Genomic DNA, 26,002 nt, shown 5'->3' with positions numbered 1-26,002 from the left:
CCTTTCTCCATTTTAGTATTTAAGTTACTAGACTTAAAACACGGATTGATTTCTGAGAAGTAAATTTAAAAGGATCTTTACTTTAAACTAGTCAGCTTTTAAACGATTATATTCTAACTAGGAAACGTATTGGAAGTAGCGAAATTTAGAGGTTCTAATTTATTTCTGTTTTATATCTAATTAACTGTACGTCTTACAGAAGAAGTTGTTCTAAAGAATGTTCTAATGAAATTATATTTAACTACAGTTTGCTTCTGATGTGAATACGCTTTCAATTAAAAATGCTCTTGCATTTTGCAATCAAAATTTTGAAATAAAGAATAAAATAACGAATTCTTATTATGCTTTTACGCTATTTTTTTGACTTGTCCGTAATGCTGGGTCCTTGGTAATGCAGTTTACGATATAAAATGTTTATTAATATTTCTATTTTTTTTTTACTTTAGAGAGTGAGGGGACAGCTCTTTTGGACATCCTCGCCAACAGACATCGCAAATGGCGATGTCGTCTGAGGGGCGAGTTCATGGTCAACGGCCTCTACCTTACTCTCAAGAAACTGGAACGCTGCATTGCTTATGTCCAACGTCACACAGACTTCGGACCTGACATGAGCGTTCGGCAAACTTTACTCTTCACATCCCTGTTGCAAGAACCAGACAATGAAAGAGGTTTCGATACAAAAAGTCGGGTAAGTGTATTTTTAAGTTCCATACAATGGATACCTTCCTGATACTCTGCTTTGTAAATATCAGTAAATTCTGAGCTTCGAAACTTGTGCTTCACTTTCATTGGATGAAAAAACGCATTGGAAATGCAGAAGAGAATATACCAATGTTGTATAATGTGCCCAAATAGGCACAGTGGATGAGTTTCACTGTTGACTTCTCATTTTTGAAAGATTCACGTTATATTTTTGGTTAGGTAAGATCAACTATGATTCCAGAGAAAGACGGTTGGATAATTCAAAACGCTGACGGGTTTTCGGTTGAGTTTGAAGCAGGACAATCTATGAATGATGTTACTATTTCCTTTGGTGTTAAAAATTCTGTTACCTCTCCCTTTGGGAAACAGTATCAAACGAAGTGTTCAATTGTCCAGAGACCTGATCCTTCTCATCCAAGAGTAACCGCATCTTCTGACAAGTAAAGTTTAGTTAGCCAAGTGCAATTGATTAATACTACATATGAAAGGAGTGTATGGCTTGGTACTACGAGTTTGTAAACCTTGACAGATGAATGCTGTCTAGCCGGTATATCGGTTAGAAACACTGAGTGCCCTATTGATACGCCCGGGTTCTAATCTAGAGAAAACATGGATGTTTGTAAGAGTGAGTGAGTGAGTGAGTGAGCGAGTGAGCGCCACCAAGGAAGACCACTGACCTGGCCTTAGCCTCACAGTGTGTTATCTTCCTGGCAGAAACCATCTACTCTCTGCTCCATCCTGCTCCGGGAACGCAGCCGAATAGACGGCTAATAGCCTCATATAGTCTACATATAAGCTTGGATGTTGTTGTACGGGGAAAGAGTATCCTGTTAGGAACTACTTAAAATTAAGCAAAGAAGCAATCAAAAGACTGTTAAGAATCGCTGTTAGAATAGACAGAAACTTGTGTTAGATAAAGTAAAGATAGAAGGACTTTGCCTGAAAAATTAACTGCCGTGGATTTTCTGGACTTGCTAAATGTCTATATGCGGGTGCTTATCGTGACACAACCGTCATATCTTTATGGGGCTTCTGTGAAATCGTTGGTCCTGCATGGAGGAAAGTTGTAACCTATTAAATTATTGCACATAGTAAACTTTAAAAAAATAAATAAAAAATTAAAAAAATAATAAAGAGAGAGAGATTAAAAGATGATTAAAAAAATCCTAGCGCCCAAACATAATTTAACGCAGTTTACTTTCCATGTGCCTGACTCTTATGTAAGAACATTTAAAAGATTGTGTACCTGTTATCACTAAGATAACAAATTCCTGCATAATTTAGTTCTTTGCGCATACTTAAACTGTAGTTGTTTTACAAATTGAACCATTCACCTACATTTTCTTTCGTAGTACTTGCAGACAGGATAATACATACATAAGTACAAAACTGAATATTAAAGTGAAAAACTAACATGATACTGAGTACAGAAATACAAAAAGCTGATCCCTAATGCCTGCGTACATAACACTTAAAAATGCATACATAATACATGAAAACTAAAAATAAAGCTGATAAGCATAATACATAAAACTGATCATTAAGTACTGCTATGTAGTCTAAATCCTAGCCAAGTACGAACTGACCTTCATAGTACATGCTGAGAAGGAATAAATACAGACTTGAGTACTTTAAAGTGAACATAAACAGAAAAGTACAGCACCATACTCAGTAAAACTGATATCTGATTCCAAACACTTGAATACATAATGCTGATACATAATTACAAAGAGAAACTTACTTACATTAATTCCATAGTTAGTTTTATCACCTTAGAACATGCACATAATTTATACAAAACATAATTAAACACGTAATGCTGATCACTAGGGAAGAGATTCAAACATGCAATTGATCACATAAATACAGATATTTCTTCCCTAATATTTGCATAAAAAGTTGAATATTTATTAAAATTAAGAAGGCAAAAATGCCATACCAATAATAATATCATTCATAAACTTGAGGTGATAACATAAGTTGACCTTGCCCTTCTTGAACCTATTTATCACAAACTTGTAATTTAAATACACGATTAGTAAGTGTAGGAAAAACTCATTGCTGTTGAAGATTTTACTGGCACGATCTGGTCTTGCGAGTCCTAGACCTGTACATTAATTGCAAAAGTAAACATTATAAAGAATATAGGCAGGTTGTTGCCATAGTCCTAATTATCTAAGTTAGTCTTGGGTTGAGAGGTTCGAGGTGTGTGCCCAGATTGATTTAGTGTGATTTATACATTTTATGATTCAGAGCGCTAAACACTTGATTATTTCTATTTGGGGACACTTATCGTCGTATTAGAGAATACTTTCTCTGACAATGGCTGATTACCGCTTGTAGCTTTTTATTTGCTGTTTTGTTTGTTCTCATATTTGCCGCCCATTGTGGCCAGTAAGCTTGAATTGGCTTTCTTATATGGTACTATGCCGTGTTTGTGCAGTGAAAGACGTAGTGGTCTGGATCCCCCACCTCTCCACATTGACATCTTTCTGTGTCACTCAGGCTGAATCTATGCAGATAGGTCAGGAATGGGCCATGACCTGTATAAAACTGTGTCTGACTACCACTATTGCAGTTTAACTCTAGCGTTGTTTTTGGGAAGAACATATACGTTCTCCTTCCTGTATCTGCTGTATCCCATCTGGCTTGCCATGTCTATCAGTTGTTTTAGAGTGATCTTTTTGAGATGAGACCTAGGTAACTTATCTGGCAGTTCTGTTCTTGAGACCTCCTTTGCGGCTTCTTTTGCCAGGGTGTCTGCTTCCTCATTGCCTTTAATGCCCACGTGAGCCGGAACCCACGTGAGGCATGGCCTTTCTGATGGTGGAAGACTGAGGAGGATTTTTCTAATTTCTTGGACATACTGGCTTCTACTTTTGTAACCTTTGATTGCGTCAAGGCTAGAGGCAGAATCACTGTAAATAGTAATGTGGAGAAGTCTGTTCCTCTTCACATAATTAATTGCTGCTTTAAGTGCTGCCAGCTCAGCTTGGAATACTGAGTTCCTACTGCCAAGTCTTCTTTTCCATTTATACACAGCTGTATTACCTTTTAGAACGCAGAAGGCACTGCCAGTACCCGTCTCGGTTTTTGAGCCATCTGTAAATATAACTGTGTGGTTATCTTTTGGTGTCACATAGTGGCCTAGAATACACTTTTTTAGATGTGTTTCAGCCGGATGTCCTTGAGTCACTGGCTTGTGTTTTTCAAAGTCTTCAGCAAAGTGGTGTTGTTCCCATAGAACTCCATCCTCACCTAGCCTTAACACTCTTGCAATTAACGACTCCCTTTCCGCTTGCAGGTCTAGCGGAGGAATTCCTGCTAGAACCTGCAGAGCTGTCATTGAAGTAGTTCTGTAGCCCTTGCAGATGAGCAAGAGTTGCAGCCTTTGCATGGACAGGAGTAATCTACGCATGCTTACGTTGAGTGTATTTCCCCAGATCGCTACGCCGTAGAGAACAATTCTTTATGTTATTGCTTGGTACCACCTCTTAAGCACCCATGGTGGTGCTCCCCACTGCAGTCCTGTTGTGCGTAGCATTGTGTTTGTGAGTGCGATACATCTTTTCCTGAGTTCTTTTAAGTGGGGAATCCAAGAGAGATTATTGTTGAGGATAAATCCTAGGTATTTTATGTTTGAAGAGCATTTTATTGAGCTACCGTTGAGTCTAATGGTAGGATTTCTTTTCATTACTCTTTTACGCCCTATAAATATCATGGTAGTTTTTTCTGCTGAGATCGTAAGTTTATGTGTTTGTGCCCACTCTAAGAACCTATTTAGTGCATTTTGTGTAATTTTCTCGATATTCTTTCTTCCCGAAGTTACTAGAAGGAAATCATCCGCAAAAGCCTGCAGATGTATTTCGCTCTCCATCTCAAAAATTTGGAACGCTGAATTAGCTACTAGGTTCCACAGGGTTGGCCCTAGACAGGAACCCTGTGGACAGCCTTTCTCCAGTTTATGCTGGATTATTCCATCGTTTGTAGTTACTTGGACTTGTCTGTCTTCAAGGTAGCTCCTTATCAACTTTAAGATCTGAATTGGGCAGTTGATTGAATCTAATTCTTTTGTTACATCAGGCCACCAGACATTATCGAAGGCTCCCTTTATGTCAATAGATATTACTATTGAGTGATTGTCTTCCTCTCTGTTCTTTTTCAGCACTTTCAGGAGATCTGCTACTGCCTGTTCCGTAGATATTCCTTCACGGAAGCCATACTGTTTTTTATTAATTACTGAACTTTTATTCAGGAAATAATTTCTGCATGTGTAGGGAAAGAAGGGATCTAGATCATTATTTCTTTAAATGCCCGTTGTTGACGGTTACACACCATAGCAAGCTCCCAGTGACAAGCTTTCGAAGAGGTACCTAGTAAAACAAAAATCTGAAGGATGAACTGTAAAATAAATATAGTGACTCTTTTTCAGTCTGACGTCACTCATTCAGGACAAAACGAGCAGTTAATCAAAACCAAGCAGCTCTTCATTCTTCGAATTCTTGACCCATTTCTTAAAAGTTGTTCAGCAACAACGAAACAACAAAGTAAATTACATTGATTATCTTCAAATGCACCATTAAAAATGCTTCCAAATCCCTGATCTGTGTTATTAAACCGAGTCAAAAACAATTTCCGCAGAATCCTTAAGCAATTCAAAAGCGGAAGTCGAAGCATAGCAATGCAAGAATCTCAACAGACGTGCAAACCACCAATTAGTATTTTGTTCTAGAATAATTGTATGTGTGGCTAATACCTGCTTATTTTGTGTGCATATTAAGCCTCCTTCACACTTCTGTCTATTGATATGTGGACCTATATTCTGTCTATTGATATATATATTTAATATACCTGTATAAATTTCAACAAAAATGTACTAGCTTTTCGTTTCTTGAAAAGATATATTTAGAAAAAGGCATATATTTTTTATATTTTCATATTCTAATTCCGTTAAATGGCACTGGAGTATGTCAGCGACCGAGCAATGAACACTAGTAGTTCATCCCGAGTTCATATCCTGGCTAACGGGTTGGTTACATTAAAATTTCGACGTTTTCCCGACGCGTAATGTGAATGTAAACCAGTTTCAATTAATTTCAGTTCAATTTTCCTCCCCGAAGGCATTTCTCCCTTTAGATAGCCCTCGCTGGCGTTTTCATAATCCAAACTAAATGGAATAAATTACAGGCTTGGATCAGTGTGATTATTTAGGTATATGTTTGTTCATTATCTTTTAATATTTAAGCATTTCTAAAATGCTAAATACTCTGTTATAGACAAATCTTTTGTGTTTTTTAAACTTTATATGCTCAAAAATTTTCCATTTCACTCATAAGAGTTTATTATTCCTAAAAGAATTGTAGTTTATGAAATATTACTTTACGAAAGATGCTAAAATGTTGAGGGAGTTTCAAATGTTTTGCTTTAAGTGACGGACGGTCTGTTAATTTTACTTCTCAAAGTTTCGACAGTGTTGTTGTGACGTTTCGTTTGCATATTGATAAAACTGTCTATGTAGTAAAATAAACAATTCGTTCTTGATAAATTTGGGTATTTTTCAGAGAGGGAAGAAACTCACTGTCAAGTAAGAAACAAAATATATGTATTGCTTTATCCACAGCCTTGAAACAAAAAAACGTAATTTAATATATAAATCTGTAGGGTATGCACTTGATATGTATTCTTCTAAATTGGATTTCATTTTGAGTGGAAAAGTATCAAATAGTTTATAAATACAACCATACTTCTCTAGCAATTCATACTGATATGCTTCAGGCTAATTTCCGAGCAGGAAATTTTAATCCATCTGAGTTAACCTCCGAGTTTGTTGGAGCGTTTCTTATTGTACTGTACTATCCCGGTTGAAAAAAAGTTTCATTAATATTTACGACCTGACGAAAACCTTCATACGAAGAAGTTTTTTCCCCTAAACTTCAAAGGAATGTCTTATAAGATTTGAACGAAGAAAATATCCGTTTGTTGTCTGTTTTGTCTTTTTTTTCCTGACGCCAAAACAGCCTTAAAAAATTGTTTACCAAATTCATTGCCTCCGACCTTGCATTTTGCGGAACTCTATAATCTTTGAGGAAAAACTGCTTCTGTGCATTTATTTTACTCAGTTCCCTGAAAAATCATTTTGAAGTAAAAAAAGAAAATCAATACTATAAAAAGTTAATGAAAGTAAGCCTCCTGATGTTGTTTTCGGATCACCGATTCATGCAGCAGTTGAGCAACTCACGCGAAAGATGTTTAAAAAAATCCATCCATGGGGACTTTTAGAATATTTATGTTGAGGCCTATAAATTAAAATTCTTAAATCTTACTATTCACCTCTGTTCGTACAATATAGAATTTAATACATAAATTAAAAATCTGTTATTCTCGGCAATTATTATTAAATGTTTGAAAGAAACATTTTTCTGATTATGGGGAAAACTCATTCGCTTCTGTTCTGTTTTATGGTCGGTCGTTCAATTTTATAGCTTTTGTCACTTTGTAGCGAATTGACGCAAAGCAAGGAGGTAACGTATTAAATTTAATTAAAATTCTAAGCTATATGCAAATAATTAACAACATGGTGTTTGTTGGTTCTTGTCGAATGGAAAAAGGATTTAAAAAATTGTGCGAAATCTGCAGAAGTTCCTGTCCGTTAGTTGGATGTTAAAATTCTCAAAGTGTATGATGAAGTTCTTGTGTAAAACCGAACAGCCTTATCGTCTTTCCTGGCCGTTCCGAGGAAGTTCATGTCAAATTAGTTAGCGGTAGATCCGGCTACCGGTTACTGGATCTCTTCGCTCAGAGATGAGAATGTTTTTGACCGAACAAAAAGAAAAACATTGCACCTGGCAGAGCTGAAAACACAAGACAGAAGGTTTCTCTTCTTTACTAAACTCTGTTTATCTGGATCTGCGTTCACTGTTTTTGTTCAAGATTTCCTGGGCGTATCGGGAAGACCTTCCAAATTCTCATTTGCCTGAAATTTTCAGAGCACTTCTGGATTTATGATAGCATGCTGATTGTTGCGGGTGTGATATTGACAAGCCTGGGAAATTTTCGTGAGAATTCTCAGCCTCCGATTTGGGGCGTGATCAGGGATCTCTGCATCGAGATGTTTGGCGGCAGGCAGTTGATACAAAACAGATACAAAACAGATGCAGGCGAATTTTGAACGAAGGATTCTCCCGTTCCAGGTTTTCTCAGGATCGAAATGACGAGTCACGTTTAGCTTCCCGAAAATGGCTATAAGTGGCCTTTAGAAAATAACTTTTCCCAGAATTCCGAGGTGACCACTAGAAAACGGCTGAGACGTTACAATCTCTTTCTAAATATAATGGTTCATTGAATAATTTTAAATTTTGTGAAAAAGCTCCATTATTCAATCACCGTTTTAAATTCCTACTATATTTACTCCCTATATCTTCTTCAAACTTTCAAGCGTTAGTAAAATACTTTTTATTCATCCACTCAAGTTCAAATACGTTTTTTAAAACTTGTAGTGGATGACACTTAATGTTAATACAGTTTTTTCACATATTAATGTCAATTTCCTACTTACTACTTACAAGACTTACAAATGACTGTTTATTAAGATTCTCAAGTGCTGTAAAAATTATAAAGTTTATTATGAAGTATTAACTATTATTATAAATATAAAGAAATATAAAAATGTAATTAATTATAATAAATAATTATAATTAGTAATAAAAATTAACGAAAAATTCTAATGTTAATAAAAAGTAACAATTACAATTTTTCGTTGTTAACCTAAGTAGAAATTTAAAAAAATTTATATTACTTGTTTTGTGTACAATTTAAGCTTTTATTGACGTTTTCTATATTTTATAACTTTTAAACGTAATTTATTTGAAAGTATGTAACCATTTAATATCCATGCCCATTTCACAAAGTACGAAATGTAGTTTGAATGGAAACCCAAACAGGTCCCTGAAATTCATACCTAGATCACATGAAGAGGAAAGCATCAATCACATCTGAAACTGTCAAGAACTAATCCAGGGTATATAGTTATTTTAAAACAGTTATTTATATGTAGATGTTCTTCTGTACTGCACACCATTTTTAGCTGTAAATTACCTTACTTTTATTTCAAAGAGTTTTCTCTTATGCAAATAATTGGATTAATTGCGTTTTTCAGCATTTAATTTTTAGTACTGACCGTAATGCACGCATTCTAAACAATGCCTGATTAGAAAGTTATTTAACGTATGAAAAGAAATGATGAATGTTAGAATTTTGGTATGGAGAACTTTATTCTCTCACGATTTGGAGGTTAAGGTCGAGAGCTGGAAATGGAGCGTGACGAAGGGCGCACAGCGAGTGTAATTACTTTCTGGCATGCACGTGTTTCCAGAACCGAGACATGATCGCTGCTCTAATGGAAACCAGTCAATTTTATTATTAATCATCAATTTTTTTAACTTAAAATCTTAAAATGATTTTCAGGAAAATTTTTATGAATCTGCTTTTATAGTAATCCACACGAAAGGACATTTGCAATTCGACATTTTTTGAGACGTTTGTAAACTAGCCAACGTTTCCATTACTTTATAGCAATTTAATTTCAACATTTGCTCTTTAAAATTAACTAGTTCGCCTTAGAAAGCCTCCATGAAGACATCCCTCCAGTTAGTTAGAAAGACTTCTTGTATTTTTCCATATTGAAGTAATATATACTCTTTAAAATTCTTTTTATTTACGTGTTCCTCCCTAAAGCACTATACTGAAGCGAGGGATGCCTTCGTGAAGGATTTTCTAAAGGAAACCAGAAAAACGCCCATGTAGCCAGCCCGCTTGTGGGATTCGAACCTTGGACAGAACTAACAGTATTCAGAAGCTTTACCGCTCGGCCGCTTCTGGGCCTTTAAAATTCTTGGAATGCATTTACACTATGGCCCTTTATTTTTATCGTTTTTAACGCTTTCGCGACGGCAGAATTTTTAACCCTCAGTATATACAGCTGATGTATGTTTCTTACGAAGAACTAATTTTTTTAATAACTTATTGCTATTCTCAGAAAGCATAAATTAAAGACCTACACTTTTTTCAACGTCTATGTAATATTTGACGGGTTGGTACTTTGTTTGATTCAGTTTCTGGTGTACTTAGTACATTTCATGGGCTTTTATCTTCTGTCCGCTCTATTGGATTGTGATTCATTTTCATCACAACTTTCCGAAACTGTCTCATTCACCAGTTGATTTTTGTTTTATAGTCTTGTCTCAAGGGTAAACTAACTTGGTTCACTTGATTTTCTGTATGTAATGTCATTGCTGATAAATTACTTTTAAATACGATTCTCACAGAAAGATAGAGAGCAAATACACTTATTAAGAAATAAAATCGGGTTACAGGCGAAAATATCGCGGCAAAAAATATAGCAGAAGAAAACAACGCAAGGCGAGAACATCGTCGTACAAAATAAAGAGAAAAGTAAGCAACGAGAAAACAATGCCGTTCTAATACATCGTGGTATAAAAAATCGCCGTTGAAAATAAAATGGTTAAGAAACATTGCAATTTTAAAACATATCGTCAAACATATCGTGGGAAAATATTTTCAAATCATCACATAACATCGCTGACATGTTTTAGGATTAATTATTATTATTATTTTTTTTTTTTTTTTTTTTTTTGCTTTGCTTTGCAAGAAAGAAACAAGTATTTAAAAGATTAAAATCAGTTAAAATTAATAATACTTATAGCAGTAAACAGATTTTTAAATTTATGTACTTAGCTATTAAAATTCATTATTTAATTAACCTCTTTTATAAAGTTTCATTGGCAATTTTTCATGAAACAAATAGGCTAAAAAATTAGAAAAGGGAAGACAACAATACAACTTTATAAAAGAAACTAATTAAATAATGACTTTTAATAAGTACATAAATTTAAAATTATATTTACTTCGAATAGAATTGATTTTTACTTATTTTCATTTTTTAAATGCTTTAGTTTTCTTGCTTTTTCGACAAAAATTTGTTAATAGATCTAAAAATAAGAAATAAAAAGACAAACTATTTCTCATTCCTATTTGTGCTCACAAGTCATTCTATGAATACGGATTTAAAGCATGAAAAATATGCGGTGAGATATTATCATGCGATTAACGTGTATACGAGCCAGTTTCCCTCAAAAAGCCCTCCACGAAGGCATCCCCCCCTTAGGCAGATAGCCCTCGTGCGCTTTGCCGTAATTAAGTAAACCAAATTATGCGATTATTTATTCATTTTCTACCACTATTTTTTACGCCGATGTTTTAAAACTGTGATCTTTTCGAAGCTCTTTAATTTTCGACGACCATATTTTATATTGCAGTGTTTCTGGGATTGCCATGTTTTTCTCTTTGCCTTCTTTTCTTCTACGATGTTTTGTTGACTAGGTTTTCGCTTTGCGTTGTTTTTCCGAGACATTTTTGTTAGCAATGTTTTTGATGTGATGTTTCGGCGTATACCAGAAAATGGTATTAAGAAATGTTTATGCTCTAGGTTGCATGCGTAGAGTACAATTCGCATATCGTCTTGCAACTGTTATTAGTGTATGCGACGCGTCTAGCAGATAGCGAATAAACCGACGTTATACAGTAAGAAATATTCAGTTCATGCCGTAGATAATCGTCATGAATTCCGAAAGAATTAAATTATGACTATTGTCAGAAGCACCACTCCAAGTATATTTAACAGATTGAGGTTAATGCTGCATAAGATGGCAGTTCGAAGATTTACAGTGTGAGAACATTATAAATGATTTGTGAAATTAAGTTACTGACTTGGTTAATTTTCCTTAATTTATGAACTCCTTTATCTGAGATTCAACAAGTATAATTTTGTATAGTTAAACAGTAAACAAATGTGGTAATTCATTGTAAATAATTGCACAAATAAACATGAAAATATTACTTTCGTTGGATCTTAGCTCAGCTTTATCGTAGCGTTGTTACGGTAAACACTTGAAGTATAAGCCATAATGCTTAATCCACGTCTGATATGGGGATCGGAACAGATTCGTCTGTACTTCCGATAGGAACGAAGCCGAAGTTGCTATACGAGAAAATTTCGAAAGCTTCCTAGAAATCAAAAGGAGAGGCATTAATTTTAGTTTTCAGAATTTGAAATTTGTAGTTTTTACCCTCAAGATTGATTGCTGTAGTAGAAGTCTTCATTTACATGGATTGCTGTAGTAGAAGTCTTCATTTACATGGATTGCTGTAGTAGAAGTCTTCATTTACATGGATTGCTGTAGTAGAAGTCTTCATTTACATGGATTGCTGTAGTAGAAGTCTTCATTTACATGGATTGCTGTAGTAGAAGTCTTCATTTACATGGATTGCTGTAGTAGAAGTCTTCATTTACATGGATTGCTGTAGTAGAAGTCTTCATTTACATGGATTGCTGTAGTAGAAGTCTTCATTTACATGGATTGCTGAGGTAGAAGTCTTCATTTACATGGATTGCTGTAGTAGAAGTCTTCATTTACATGGATTGCTGTAGTAGAAGTCTTCATTTACATGGATTGCTGTAGTAGAAGTCTTCATTTACATGGATTGCTGAGGTAGAAGTCTTCATTTACATGGATTGCTGTAGTAGAAGTCTTCATTTACATGGATTGCTGAGGTAGAAGTCTTCATTTACATGGATTGCTGAGGTAGAAGTCTTCATTTCCATGGATTGCTGAGGTAGAAGTCTTCATTTCCATGGATTGCTGAGGTAGAAGTCTTCATTTCCATGGATTGCTGAGGTAGAAGTCTTCATTTCCATGGATTGCTGAGGTAGAAGTCTTCATTTCCATGGATTGCTGAGGTAGAAGTCTTCATTTCCATGGATTGTTGGGGTAGAAGTCTTCATTTCCATGGATTGTTGGGGTAGAAGTCTTCATTTACATGGATTGTTGGGGTAGAAGTCTTCATTTCCATGGATGGCTGTGGTAGAAATCTTCATTTCCATCGATGGCTGTGGTAGAAGTCATTTCCATGGATGGCTGTGGTAGAAGTCTTCATTTCCATCGATGGCTGTGGTTGAAGTCTTCCATTTGCATGGATTGCTGTGGTGTTGAAGTCTTCTTTTTTTGTTTCCTGTTAAAAATATGTTACATATTTATTTCATCTGAATTTGAAAAACTCTTGGGCTTGGCCTGTTTACTGAATTGCATTTCCGAGAAACTTTATAAATTCCCCATGAATGAAATTTAAATGCTTTCTTTTACGACTGATAACTTGTGTTTGAAACTTGTAAAAAATGAGAAGGTTAGGGACTGTTTACAAATTAATGCTAGCAATTGAGTTCCCCTTAGTAAACGTTAATTGATCAAAGGCCTGGAACGTATTTTTACGCGACATTGATGCTTATAGAATAATAAAAAAAGATGCCTTTCAGAATACTGAGTTTTCACCGGAGTGGTAGGAGTGGGACATCAACTAAGTGCACGAGAAATGAACGTGTAAAAAAACTATTTTTAGCCAAAGGGGCTATTTTCCCAGAAGAGCTATTTATTTCGTTTTGGCATTTTGAATTAACTAAAAACGGCGTTTTACTTTTCAAATTGTCGCCACCAAATATTAGAGCTTTGCATTATATTTAAAGCGATTAAATAACGAAGAATTTGCATGAATGTTTGTTTCTCGCATTGTGAAAAAACAATGGTACCTAGAGACATCAAATTTTCATTAAAGTAGTCCTCCACTCGAATATGAGCATTTGGAAGCTAAAATTTGGAATTTGTCTTATTATCTATTTCATATTTCGTAAAACTTTAACAAATTTTTCATTAATAAACTCGACGATTTCAAAGCGAGCAATGGCAATATTGTATGGAGGGGATTACCTCCAGCGCAAGATTGTGTATCGGAAATTCCCACGATTTGCTCTTTTTAAATTGTTTTGTGATATTTCTGTTGAACTGAATTTTATGGTTTAAGGGCGAAGAACTTGCATGTTATATAATAAATAAAGGTAACACAAAAACCTTAAAAAAGAAAAAAACTTCGAGCGTAATGTAAAATCTGAAAGTTTTCAGAGTTTTCTTTTTTGGTTTATATATTTGATTATATGTATTTGGTTACAATTTCGTTTCAACGTAATACTTAAACTCGACGCATTATTAGAAAAATCATGTAAAGTGTGAATATTTTGTGCAGTTACATGATTCCAGATAACTTTTCCTTTGAATCCTGAAAAATGTATATTTTCATTATCGCTAATTTGTAACTATTTCTCTTTTTACAATGTGTAGTTAAAATATATTTACACGTGTTGACAAAGTTCACCGCACATGTCTAACGAAATCTTTCGATATCGATGTTTTATAGAGCATTAGACATCGAACTTGTTTTCCTCGCATGCTTCCGAAAGTACTCATGAGCGTCTTCCCTGAAGGGGCGGATTTTCTCACCTCCATTTGTTTAATCCTCCCCCTCAATTTTCCAGCGAGCTGAAGCATTTCGCAACGGAGTTCGTGTTTGACGGTTTATATTTTATAGCATTTCTCACCTACTTTGCTTTTTGCTCAGAGGCGTCTTTTCTGAATTCATTCGTCAAAAGGATTACTCTGTGTGTAGCTCTTCAACTTAACAATGCCCTGAAACTTGGCGAGATGGTACGCGACCATCCGTGCATTTACTTTTTCGATTACGATTAGCTGAAATAAAATGTTGTGGATTTTGGTATGCAGCAAGCACGTGATTTAGAATTTCTATCGTTTTCGTTTTACAGGTGGATTTTCGTTACAATGAAATAATCACCGATATAGTCTCCACCATTTTAATGACTTTCAGAAAATTTTTAAATCCCATTTTAAAGCTTTTAGTTAAATAATTATATTTTTATTCCATTTATTATGTTCAAGTTTCTGTACATCATGGAAGTTTTGGGCAACGAGAAAATATTGGTGAGACCTAAACAAGAGGCAATGTACGAAGGTTTAAGTAGATGAGTAGAATTTCATTTTCTTGAGTTTTTATCTAGCCACTCTTGCAGTATGCGATTCATTGTTTTTCTTCTCAAGAGTCACGTATGGTTTTTGATTAAAACGCGTTGCTTGTTTGTTAAAAAAAAGTTCCAAATGATGTATTTGAGTACACGATACATCTGCATTATCTAGAGTTTTTCCCCATCAGTTCAAAATAAACTACACCTTCCATATCCCACCATAGGCAAAATTGTTTTTGGCTGCAGTCCTGGTTTCGTAAGACTCGTCTTCTAGTTTTTGGCTCAACCTCTGTCTTCTTAACATTAACATAAAGAATCATTTTCTGATCTCCTGTAATAACATGCCTTAAGAAAGCCTTCAGTTCATGTGACGAAAGTTGTGAATCGGTACTCTTTCTGACGGTTTCTACTTGTGTTCTTTGCAAACCTAACGACAAGTTATTTAGAAGGAGCGAATTTAAGTATAGAATGCATGGTTTCTAGTCGTAATTGAACTCGAACGAGAGATTGAATACCTGGAAACGAGGACTTGTATATTTAGTATAGCAAATTCGAATTTATATATTACGCAATATATAAATTGTTTTTAATTTTGTGATCTAAATAATATGTAGCAGCCGAGCAGGTAACACCGTTAAATACTGGTACTTTAATCCGCGTTCAAATCTCGGTGATCGGTTTGGCTGTATGGGCGTTTTTATGGTTGTTTCATGTGTTAAGACATGAGCGGGTTTCTATAAGAAAGTCTCCTGGAAGCCAATGCTTCTCTTAGAGAGTTAGTCCAATTGTGCTTGGCGATAATCTAATAAATCAAATCTAAATGGAGATCGGTTTGAGTAGTTGATATTTTTAGCGAGCTGGTGAATATCTGAGCAGCAGTTTCTAAAGCCGCACTATTTCTTTTGGATTTGTTATTTAATGTTCGTATTCTTTTTATAATTATGCGCATAAAGTGCTAAATAATAATTTAATATCGCAAAATTCAAATCGGTAGAATAAAACTTACCTGATGTAAAGCTAAAAGTAAAAATAGTTGGGTGATTTGCATCGTTTCCTGAAATGTTACTTTAAACCTTAAGTTTTCATTTGCATAAAGGTATTTCTCTTCATTTTTCTTCTATTTCTCTTCGCTTTTTACTTCGACAGTTGAAATATCTCATTTCCCTTAAGCCCATAAAATCACTTTGAGGTGAAGAGGGAGAGGGAAAAAAATTCAGTTACGCCCGAAGCCGCTTGGAGGAAAGAGTGATTTGGTGGACCGAGTGGAATTACGAATTCTGTTTCTTTTTCCAGATCAATGCTCTTCTGGAGGATCTCGGTCTTGGCCAAGTGAAGCATACACGGGTATCTGACCTGACAGAATCCGAGAAGAGGAGGTTGAATGTAGCTTCTCAACTTTTGCTGGACACAGGTGAGGTTTGAATCCGATACATGCCTGGCTGCCAAGATTTAATAAAAATAAATTGCTGTAAAAACACTATATTTTTTAACCTGCGACTATTTTTCAAATTATAAATACACAGTTGTTTAAAATGTTTATAATTTTTTTCATATGTAAGTTTACATACTCCCTTTCCTTCAAAAAACTGTAATTTTTGTACATAAGTTTTCGAATTCTTTGAAATTTATTTTAGGAGTCGCTTAATTCAAAAAAAATTACAGAACCATGTTTATGTATCATATATATAAGAAATGGACTTATCCGTCTTAAAGCATAGAAGTGAGAAGCACCAGTTGACGAATCAACTCAAAAATCTTGCATTTAGGTAAGTATGGATGGGATTTAGCAGTTGTTAAGCGCCTTTGATCTTCACTAGATTTCCGATCGTTTTTTATATGTTTAGTCTATTTGTTCTGAAATATCATCAAGGAGATTCAACTCCTGGTTGCTGCAAAAGTGCAGAGCAGCTGCACCATTTAGAATATAGATTTATAATCTGAACTGCAAGAGAAACTGGTATGCCTGTCTAATACTGGGTGATCTAATTATGGTCCTTCAAACTACAGAAATATGAAAGAGCACTTTACACAGCACTCTCAGGAAACTGTTTACAGTGCATATTGTGCTTTCTAAAAAATGTTTCTTTTTTATGAAACTGCCGTAGATGATGGATCTCTGCTTTGAACGAAACGCTGCATGGCATTTTAGATGTGTTCGATATGTTGAGAATCATTTCATGATTACAAACTGGAGTAAAAATTTCTAATAAAAATTTAGAAGATGTGAACATCTGTGGCGACATATATTCATTCTGGAAAGCCTATTCGAATGAACGCATTTTGAGAGCAGGCATAATGCACATCTGTAGAGACGTTAAATTATGGTTCTTTGGTCAGAAGTCCGTCTATCTCTGTCTATGTCTGTTTGTCTATCTCTGTCTGTTTATATCTGTCTACGTCTGTATGTCTATCTCTGTCTGTCTGTCTCTGTCTGTTTGTCTATCTCTATCTATGTCTGTTTGTCTATCTTTTTCTATCTCTTCCATCTTTGTCTATCCCTGTCTGTCTCTATCTCAGTCTGTCTACCTGTCCTCTCTGCCTGTCTCTGTCTCTCTGCTTCTGTGTGTCTCTCTGTCTCTTTAACATATGAGGGGTCTAACATCTATCAGCTGAAAACATCCGATACCTATATTAAACTTCTACCTAAATATGCCATCATTGTCAAGCTGAATCGATTGATTCATAGGATTATCTTCTAAAGTTGGTTATGTCATCTCAAATATGTTAGAAAGTCATCTGTCAGACGTAGCTCATCGTTTTCAGACTTTCGGGTTTCTTACACGGGACTGTGAGTTCAGATAAAACCCGAGCTCTGTCGGGAGGTAGAAACTTGGAAATGCGCAAAGTTCCTTAGGTACTTTGCGTTACAGTACGGAAACTAAACGTATTACAAACCGAAATGCCTGAGATATTTCTGCCATTATTTCTGGGATTGCAAAATAGATTTTTAGAATGTTTTCAGTAAAAACGGAATATTGCTAAAGAAAGAAAGTCAACACTTATTTACTGTGGTTATTAATTAGTTCAAGTCAGACTGAAAGTGAAGTGCAAAAGAGGAGCGAAAATTATTTGAAATTTTTCAGAAGAATCGAAGTGCTGACTTACTTCTACATCTTCCATAAATTCATGCCATTGTTCTGCACTGCGCATAAAGAAGAAAATTGTTTGACCTTTCAGATAATCTATTCTTGGCATTAATGTCATGCTGACTTTGAAAACTACTAATTTTGACTCACAGTGTAAAGTGTTACATCATTCGAAAGGATGCAGTTCTCTGCTAGAATTCGCAGTTTTTAATAATTGCCTGGCTTGTTTGTGCTTTTGATAGCGGTTGCTGATAAGAACACTTGAGTGTAAAATTAAGAGAATTTGCAAATTATGTCTATTTTTGCGAAAAGTATTGAATCAAAAGTGCTAATAATGCCGCCGAAGAATTATGCAAATCTTCAGAGTCGAATGCATAAGCGTACACGTGCTTGTCTGCGCAGCCGCGATTGTATAGGGGATATAAATGCACGAGGATTTTCGCGGTTTGTGTGCTCGTACTCCTGCGTGACATTCAACGGGTTGCTCGCAAGAGTTGTGTAAATTTTATAAGGTATCGGGTAAAATGAGTAGCCACTAACGTATGAATGACGGAATGAGATTGAGAATTACAAGCGCAGGTGGCTACAAAGCTCAGTGAAGTGCCAGTATCATCTGTAATTTGTGAAGATACTTTCAGCACACTGGATCCTTGTAGGTAAAACCTGAACAAGATCAACCAACCAAGAACCACAACGACGAATGAAGATCTTTATCTCGCCAGCGCAGCGACACGGACTGCTGCAGCTTTACAGTTGTATGCTGCTTCTAAAATCCGAGTGAGCTGTACGCTGCCACTGGAGAACAAGTTTCACGGTATAGTTGCTCGAATGCTTCATGAGATAGGACTATATACTAGAACACCAGCTGTTTGCGTCCTGCTCACTGCAGCATACAAGACAGCACATTTAACATGGTGCAGACAATATGCGCTTTGGAGCACACTTCAGTGGAACACTTTGCTTTTTACAGATGAGTCGATATTCAGCTTTAATACTAATTCTTGGCGTACTTGTATTTGTAGATAGTCTGGAACATGCACCATCGCTGCGTTATCAGGAAAAAGGATCTTAACGGTGGGAGATGTGTTAGTGGTTTGGGCAGGCATTTTGTTAGACACCCATATACCCGTGTATGTGCTTGACGAAGGCTCTTACTGCTATGAGGTATAGATAGGAGATCTTAGTGTCTTGCATTTGACATTTCAGAGGCACAGTTAGCCCTAGATTCCTATTAATAGACGACAAAGTTCGTCTATGTAGGACTCAGCTGATTGAGGATTAGCTGAAAAGTGAAGTTATTCTACGAAATGAATTGGGCAGCCAGATCTTTAATCCTATCCTATTTGACTTTAATCCTATGCAGAATGTTTGGGATGCTCTTTGGAGGGCAATTTCATCTCGCCGTCCCCATCCAAGGAACACTCCGGAGTTAAAAAGTGCCTCCTATCCACTATTCTGCCACGATGCTCAACCATTCTGGTTGGGAGAGAGGACTATACCCCATTAGGCTCATTACAGTTCAATATCACATTGTGGATTTTGGACAACCCTGCGCTATGAGCTTTAATGATAATCATACGTAATTAAAATGATCATTGAATGGTACATTTCTTTCAGTTGTTTAAATGTATATTCATATGAAATTTCAATAAAATCTATAATCTTAAGTTTTTAGAAACTCTGCGTAATGCTCAAATTCCCTTAATTTTGCACACTAGTGTAGTTACTGATAACTGAAAAGTGCCTATAACTACTTCATCAGTAGCCACTGAAATTACAGATAAACTGATTTGTGGCAAAGAAATGTTCCATTTAGTCTTTTTGTGTTGAAAAGTAGTTAATGCATATAATTTCATTTCTTGCACCTTTGCCTTTCCTGGATATCAAACCTTTAGGGAACATTTAATCTTCATTAAAACGCTTACAAGTAGCAAATCGAAGAATTTATCAGAGGATACTAAATTGCGCTAGTGTGCAAAATTTAAGCGAATTTTTGATTTTTATCGTACTTCCGCAAAAGATCAGCCGGGAGACATGAAATTCATACTGCAGAGGTACAATATTGTTTAAAAGGTGCAAAGAGTAGAGCAACAAAAAAAAATGAGTGATGCATACAGTACGGAACGAATAGAAAAAGAAGTTATTGACAAAATAATGTTGATACAGAAAATTGTCTAGCTAAGAGGGAGAACAAGAAACCAAAGGGTCTCAGTAAGAGATATGACCTCTCCTAATTGTAATGGTTGTGTTATTCAACACAAAAGTTTCTTACAATTCTTAGGATAAGTATCTCAATTCTTTAAGGAGCATCTGTTTCAGTTCTCTGGTGTTCTCCAGAGGTTTTGTTTTAAGTATTCAACACATGTTCATTGGATTTAAATCAAAGCACGCTGGTCTATCCATTCTTTGGATATCTTCACTTTCCAAGGGCTTCTCAACAGCGAGAGTCCTGTGTAACCATTTGTTGTCACCCATAAAAAGAGTCAAGATGAATGGCACTTCGAAAAAGACCCACGTGGGAGAGGATAACTTCAGTAATAATCTCCGGTAAGCGAACTTCTGTCGAAAATGTGGAGCTCCGTCCGTCCTTTCACGATACCATAATGCGCCACCATACAGCATGCTAAGATCACCTCTAGAGGCCTCTTTATCTGATGTCAGTGGGATGAAAGCATGTCTCTACCTTTTTCCGTATCAACTGGGGCTCAGAATCGTTTGTCAGACTGAAACGACACTCATTGGTGAAGAGTATGTGACTGCATTGATGATGTGCTTTTATGTTCTGTGGACCACTGTAAACGGTAATGCTAAAGGGCTACTTTCAATGGTATGCAGTGTTCAGGACCGCAAATGGACCACGTTTATGAAATGATTTGGGAACAGTAAACAGTGATACCTATCGTCCGGTTGCCGCCCACAACTTTTGAGCACTGATGCCCACTGTCTGGTTTCGATTTCTTTTCGCCTGCAAGCCTTTCATCATCATAATAATAGTATATCGATCATCAGACACATTGTTTTCCTTGGCCGACGACCACCAATCTTACTGCCGTACCTATTGTTTGAAAAGCTTTCCAAGCTCGTAAACAACTTTTATCATTTCCAAACTTTCAGGCGACAGAGGTCAAAAACTACACCAGTCATTCTACCACGTGTAAAGGCCTGATGTCTTCTTGTAGCAATATTACTCGTATGGCTGCCGCAATTTCACTTCCATTTCCAGAAGATTGCTAGAAAATGTACCTTTTCAAGTTGCATTGCACTGCGCGCCAATGATTCCTCGCATTTTGCGTGGCTTGACCTATCGTCTGGCGTCATGGTGCTGATTATTTGTATATGCATCCCCTATCTTCTGTGTTCGCTGTACTTTGTACTGATCGCAATAAAAACTCTTTTCGAGAATTTGATGGTTATATGTTGTAAAATGAAGTCGTTGCTTAATTTTTGTACACTAGCGTATATGCAAGCTATTGCTGCTATGACCTTTTCTTAGTAATGGCTAGAAGATCAGAACTTAGGTTATGTGCTATGACATTATCAGACTGTCAAAGAATAATTTAAAAAATTTACAGTTTTAGCATTACTTAATTTTTACTCAGTAACATAAAATTCAGATCTTTGATTCATTTTGAAGGATTGTACTTTTTTTCCTTTCAGATATCGTCTTACTGGATCAGCCTACAAAGGGGATGGACATATTCGACACATTCTTCTTGGTAGAGTATCTGCGTCAATGGGCCGCACGTGGACGAATCGTTATCATGACGATTCATCCACCCACATATGAAATTTTCACCATGATATCTAGAGGTTTGTTTCCTATTTTTAATCTAATTGAATTTTTTGTGAAAACTTATTTTGAAATTCTTATGGTGGCCTATTCTTACAGAACGCAGGGACGTAAGTTATGAAACAATCATGAAATACTTTTTGGGAAAGGAAAAACAATAGATTTTAATATATGTATTTTGAGAATAGAATTAATGAAATATGCACGAAGAAATCTAAAGTTAGAAGTTTTTAAGCAAGTAGCATTTCGAAATATCTCCTTTATGAAGGCCAAAGAAATTAAGTCCAAGATGTGATTTTAAGCAGATCAACCATATATTTTCCACAGATAAAGGAAAATGCATACCAAGATTAGTTCTGCTGCTGAAAAATGGCTGAAATTATATTATTGGAAGATAATCTTTCTAAGATAGTAATTATCTTCGAAACTGTTCACATGCGTATTAGATGAAGTATTGAAACAAATTTAAAACCTGCTTTTATTGTAAAATTCTTATCACTTTGCTTCGAAAATTTGCATAAGGCGTTACTTTTTAGGCGACTTTATTTCAGGTAAAATACTGTTAAATTGGCTTGATGGTAAAAATCATTAAATTCTCGGCACAATATATTGTTTATTTTATGAAATTCATTGTAATTCTTCTTTGATCAAATCTATAGTTAATGGAGATATCTAACAGAGAAATTTTAAGAGAAAGGAAGTCTAATCTACGTTTTAATCTAGCTTAAATTTTTCAGTTACGAAATTCATCATTCAAAAACAATCTATTGAAACACAATATCTAACTTTTTAATGTGATAATAAATAACTATTTTAATCTTCCTCTAATGCTATAAATTTCAAAATTAAGCTGAAATTTTTTAAATTTTTTTTTGCTTGTTTTGCTGTATCATTTAACGATTGGCTTCTTCCTGATTAATATAGACTCCACACCAAGAGTTTAAGTAGAATTTTATGGAAGGCTGTTTCAAAGTAGAGGAAACTTTCATTTTCTATTAACACAAATAACAATGGAAATTACAATTAATAACTAATAAACGATGGTGCTTCTTCCATATGATCTAATATCAAATTGTTCGAAGAAACTTGAGCTGAAATGTGATATTTGTAATCCTGTAAAATATTTTATCAGTGTAGTTAAGACTAACGGAATCATGAGGCCTTTAATTCTGCAGGGTATTTCAAATCGTTTCATATGAGGTCTACTTTTAATTAAGTTTCATAAAGCTTTAAATTAAAATTGAGATTAAAGAAAAGCGCTTTAATATGTGTAAAAATTAGATATATGCTATTACGTACCTAGCTTTCAGTTTGACATTTGTTATGAGGGTTTTGTCATAGAAAGGCCTGCCTGCCTACCTGCCATTGTTTGAAGGTTTCATGAAATTTGAGGGAAATTATGAATTACCTCTCATTTTCTTTCATAGTTTTCTCATCCGGAATCATTTTTACGGCGTTCTCAAAATTTTGGTTATATCACCTCATGCATTATTTTTTTCCGTAGATAATACATTTCGTTAGGAAATACCCAGCTGCGGTAAGAATATAGCTTCCCCACAAAGCTGGTTTAGGGTTTCCAACAAATGGCATGGAAAGGCAGGGTTGCCAGATTTGGCGCGAAATCGCCTATTAAGAGACAGTTGGCGATGTGGCATAGACGGAGCGAGAACATTCTAGAACGAATTCTTACCGGTTTTCCCGAGAATGTTCTCGAAGGCAGGTCAAAAGCTGTATATTCCCTCTCTATACGTGGAGTAGAGTATCTTGAGTTCAGTAGTAGTGGTGCCGTGAGTTCAGAGGTTAGCTTGAGAGCGATGAATCGAGTCGGGAGCTGTACTTTAGTTTTGCCGTGAAGGTGTCTTCACCGTTGTATCCTGAAGGCTGTGTTGCTGATTATTTCAGAGTGTTTATCTTAGGTTTTCGACGACTGTAAATGTGTCTTTGGAATTCTCCTGTGTAATACTGGCGAAGAAATTGTTTTTATTCTTCATCAAGTATTGTCGTCAATCACTTCAAATCCACGAACCCGTAGAACACAACAATATTCTGCTATAGATAACAACAGAAAGAATAATATAGGATCTCGCAAATGGCTTGAGCCTTGCTATTTTAGGCATTTCTATACAAAGATGACAGGGGAAATGATAAGCTGATGGCACAAAGACGTACTACAATATCTAGTTTTTACAATATGTATTTAATTTTTATATGTATATTAATTTTTTTCTTCATTCCCAATTTTATTTCTGGGCTATCCGGAATTCGAATATCGTCTTCGTATTAGTAGTAACTTACCTGACTTATATGACTATGTATGCACTTTTAACATGAAAGTTGCTCATTATTTATCCTAATTTACTTGCAGATATAGCATAGGTAATTAAATGAAAGAGATTTCAGTTCTAATTTAATGAAATTCTCATACGTGGAGGTATTTTAAACAAGCAAATTTGAATTTGTTCGGAAGTTACATGTTTGTTTTTATGATGCAGTTAAGTTTTAATTGTTCATAGTCATCATATTCATTTTGATTTAATCATCTTCCATCATTGTTTCTTTTCTTATTCCCCAGTTGCCATGATTTCCACCGGAAGAATGCTGTACTTTGGTCGAAGGAGGGACATGCTGTCATACTTTGCGTACATTGACTTTCCTTGCCCAGCGTACAAGAACCCGTCCGATTACTACCGTAAGTATACCTCTCTCGTTCGCAAAACGTTCGGCGAATAAACCACAATTTCTCAGCACCATTTCGAGATAGTGTAGCTTCTAAATCGTGAAAATGCTCGCCTACTTGATGATTTCGGAAACCGATAATGAGCCTTCCCTGTAATTTCATCCGCTTTTCGTCTTATCAGTGCTGCGGGTTATTGGTGCTAGGATTTACTGATCGAAAGTTGCTAAAAGAAAAAATCTTGATGCACAGTAATTTGTTGATAGAATTGTTTCGATATGGTTGAAGACCTCAGGGTTTTGCGATTTTTCAATGAATTTCTTGAGGGCTATTTTGGAAGAAAATCGCTGGCTTAGTCTTCAGCCGATAAATTTTTGTAGCTTTTGTTTCAGTAATGCAATCTGAAGGCGTCATGATTTTTTTTCACTCATCAGATAATTCGGAATAGAAGTCGTTGAACTTCTGAAATAACAGAGCTCCCGTTTGTGTGAACCTTATACCAAAAGAATACTAACTTTGCAACATGATGGAGCTAGCATGAAGTTTTATTCATAACGCAAAGGAATATTTTAAAAATATTATGGTTATAGTTAATTTTTTAAACACTTTAAATTGTAATTTTGTATTTCTCATTTGTCTAAATCAGCGCTGGGAATTCAAAAATTAATAATTGGAAGTCCGCGAGTGATTCGTGAAACGAAATTTATCTCACATCATTATAAAAATGTAAAATAAATAAATTAAATTAAAATAATAAAAATATTAAAATATTAAGAAATGAAAAAAAATCTGAAATGTTTCAGATTTTAAATTACGTCCAAAGAGGCGTTTTTTAACGTATTGTGTGTTACCTTTATTTATTAAATATCATGTTCTTTGCACTTAAAACCATAAAATTTAGTTCAATAACAATGTCGCAAAATAATTTTATAATGAACCTATCTTTAGAATTTCCGATACACAGTTCTACGCGCTGGAGATAAAAAGGTCCCCTCCCGTTAGAGTGTTGCCATTGCTCGCTTTTAAAACGTTGAGTTTGTTCTTCAAAAATTAATTTGTTTTATAGAATATGAAATCCATAATAAAACAAATTCCAAATTTCAAATTTGGTCTTCCACATGCACATATTCGTAGGAGGATTACGTCATTCAAAATTCGATGGCTCTATGTACCGTTGTTTTCTCACAATGCGAGAATATACATGCATTTATGCAGATTCTTTATTATTTAATTTCTTGAAATACGTATAATGCAGGACTCTAACATTTTGTGGCAACAGTTTGAAAAGTGAAACGACTTCCATTATTTGTGCGGAAAAATTTCATCTACCCTTGTGTTTATGACAACTATTAAAATTGTGAGCTAGCGAATCAAATTTATGTACACATGTTTCCAAAATTAAATTAGTTACCGCACTTCCAGCACATCTTTTCAATACGAATCCACCTTTGCAGAGAAAATAACAGCTGAACACACATTTCCAAAATCTGGTGAACGGATTGACTACACAGGGCATTTCCTGGCTTTCCGCACGTGTGGTATAAATGGGAGCCAGTTTTCCGGAGACAGAGGGTGTACAGTGATCGTTCCCTTTAAACAGGTAATTCTAGTGCACATGTTTATAATCAAATCAATCTAATATCTGCCTGCTTGAAACAATGAAGGGTCTCACCAGCGGCTGAGCGGTAAAGTCGCTGAAAACTGGTAGTTCGGTCCGAGGCTCGAATCCCAGGAAACGGGCTGGTCGCATGGGCGTTGTCGTGGTTATCCCCTGTTTAACGTGCATACGAGCCAGTTTTTCCTAGAAAATC

General features: G+C 35.4%; 1 protein-coding gene across 4 annotated transcripts in view; it reads left to right on the top strand.

Annotated features, from left to right (window-relative positions):
* LOC118186480 (ATP-binding cassette sub-family G member 8) overlaps window positions 1-26,002 on the top strand; it is a 156,904-nt gene that overhangs the window by 118,292 nt on the left and 12,610 nt on the right. For all 4 annotated transcript variants that reach the window (XM_085811035.1, XM_085811034.1, XM_085811036.1 and 1 more), the window contains 4 exons: window positions 447-688; window positions 15,935-16,052; window positions 21,385-21,537; window positions 24,090-24,206. In XM_085811035.1, the coding sequence (XP_085667161.1) occupies window positions 447-688; window positions 15,935-16,052; window positions 21,385-21,537; window positions 24,090-24,206 (630 nt within the window). The remainder of the gene's footprint in view (window positions 1-446; window positions 689-15,934; window positions 16,053-21,384; window positions 21,538-24,089; window positions 24,207-26,002) is intronic.

The sequence above is a fragment of the Stegodyphus dumicola genome, chromosome 2 (assembly GCF_044657685.1).
Source record: "Stegodyphus dumicola isolate Sdum_Otavi_A_Nest chromosome 2, ASM4465768v1".
Taxonomy (NCBI): domain Eukaryota; kingdom Metazoa; phylum Arthropoda; class Arachnida; order Araneae; family Eresidae; genus Stegodyphus; species Stegodyphus dumicola.
This window is presented reverse-complemented; position numbering and strand designations above follow the sequence as displayed.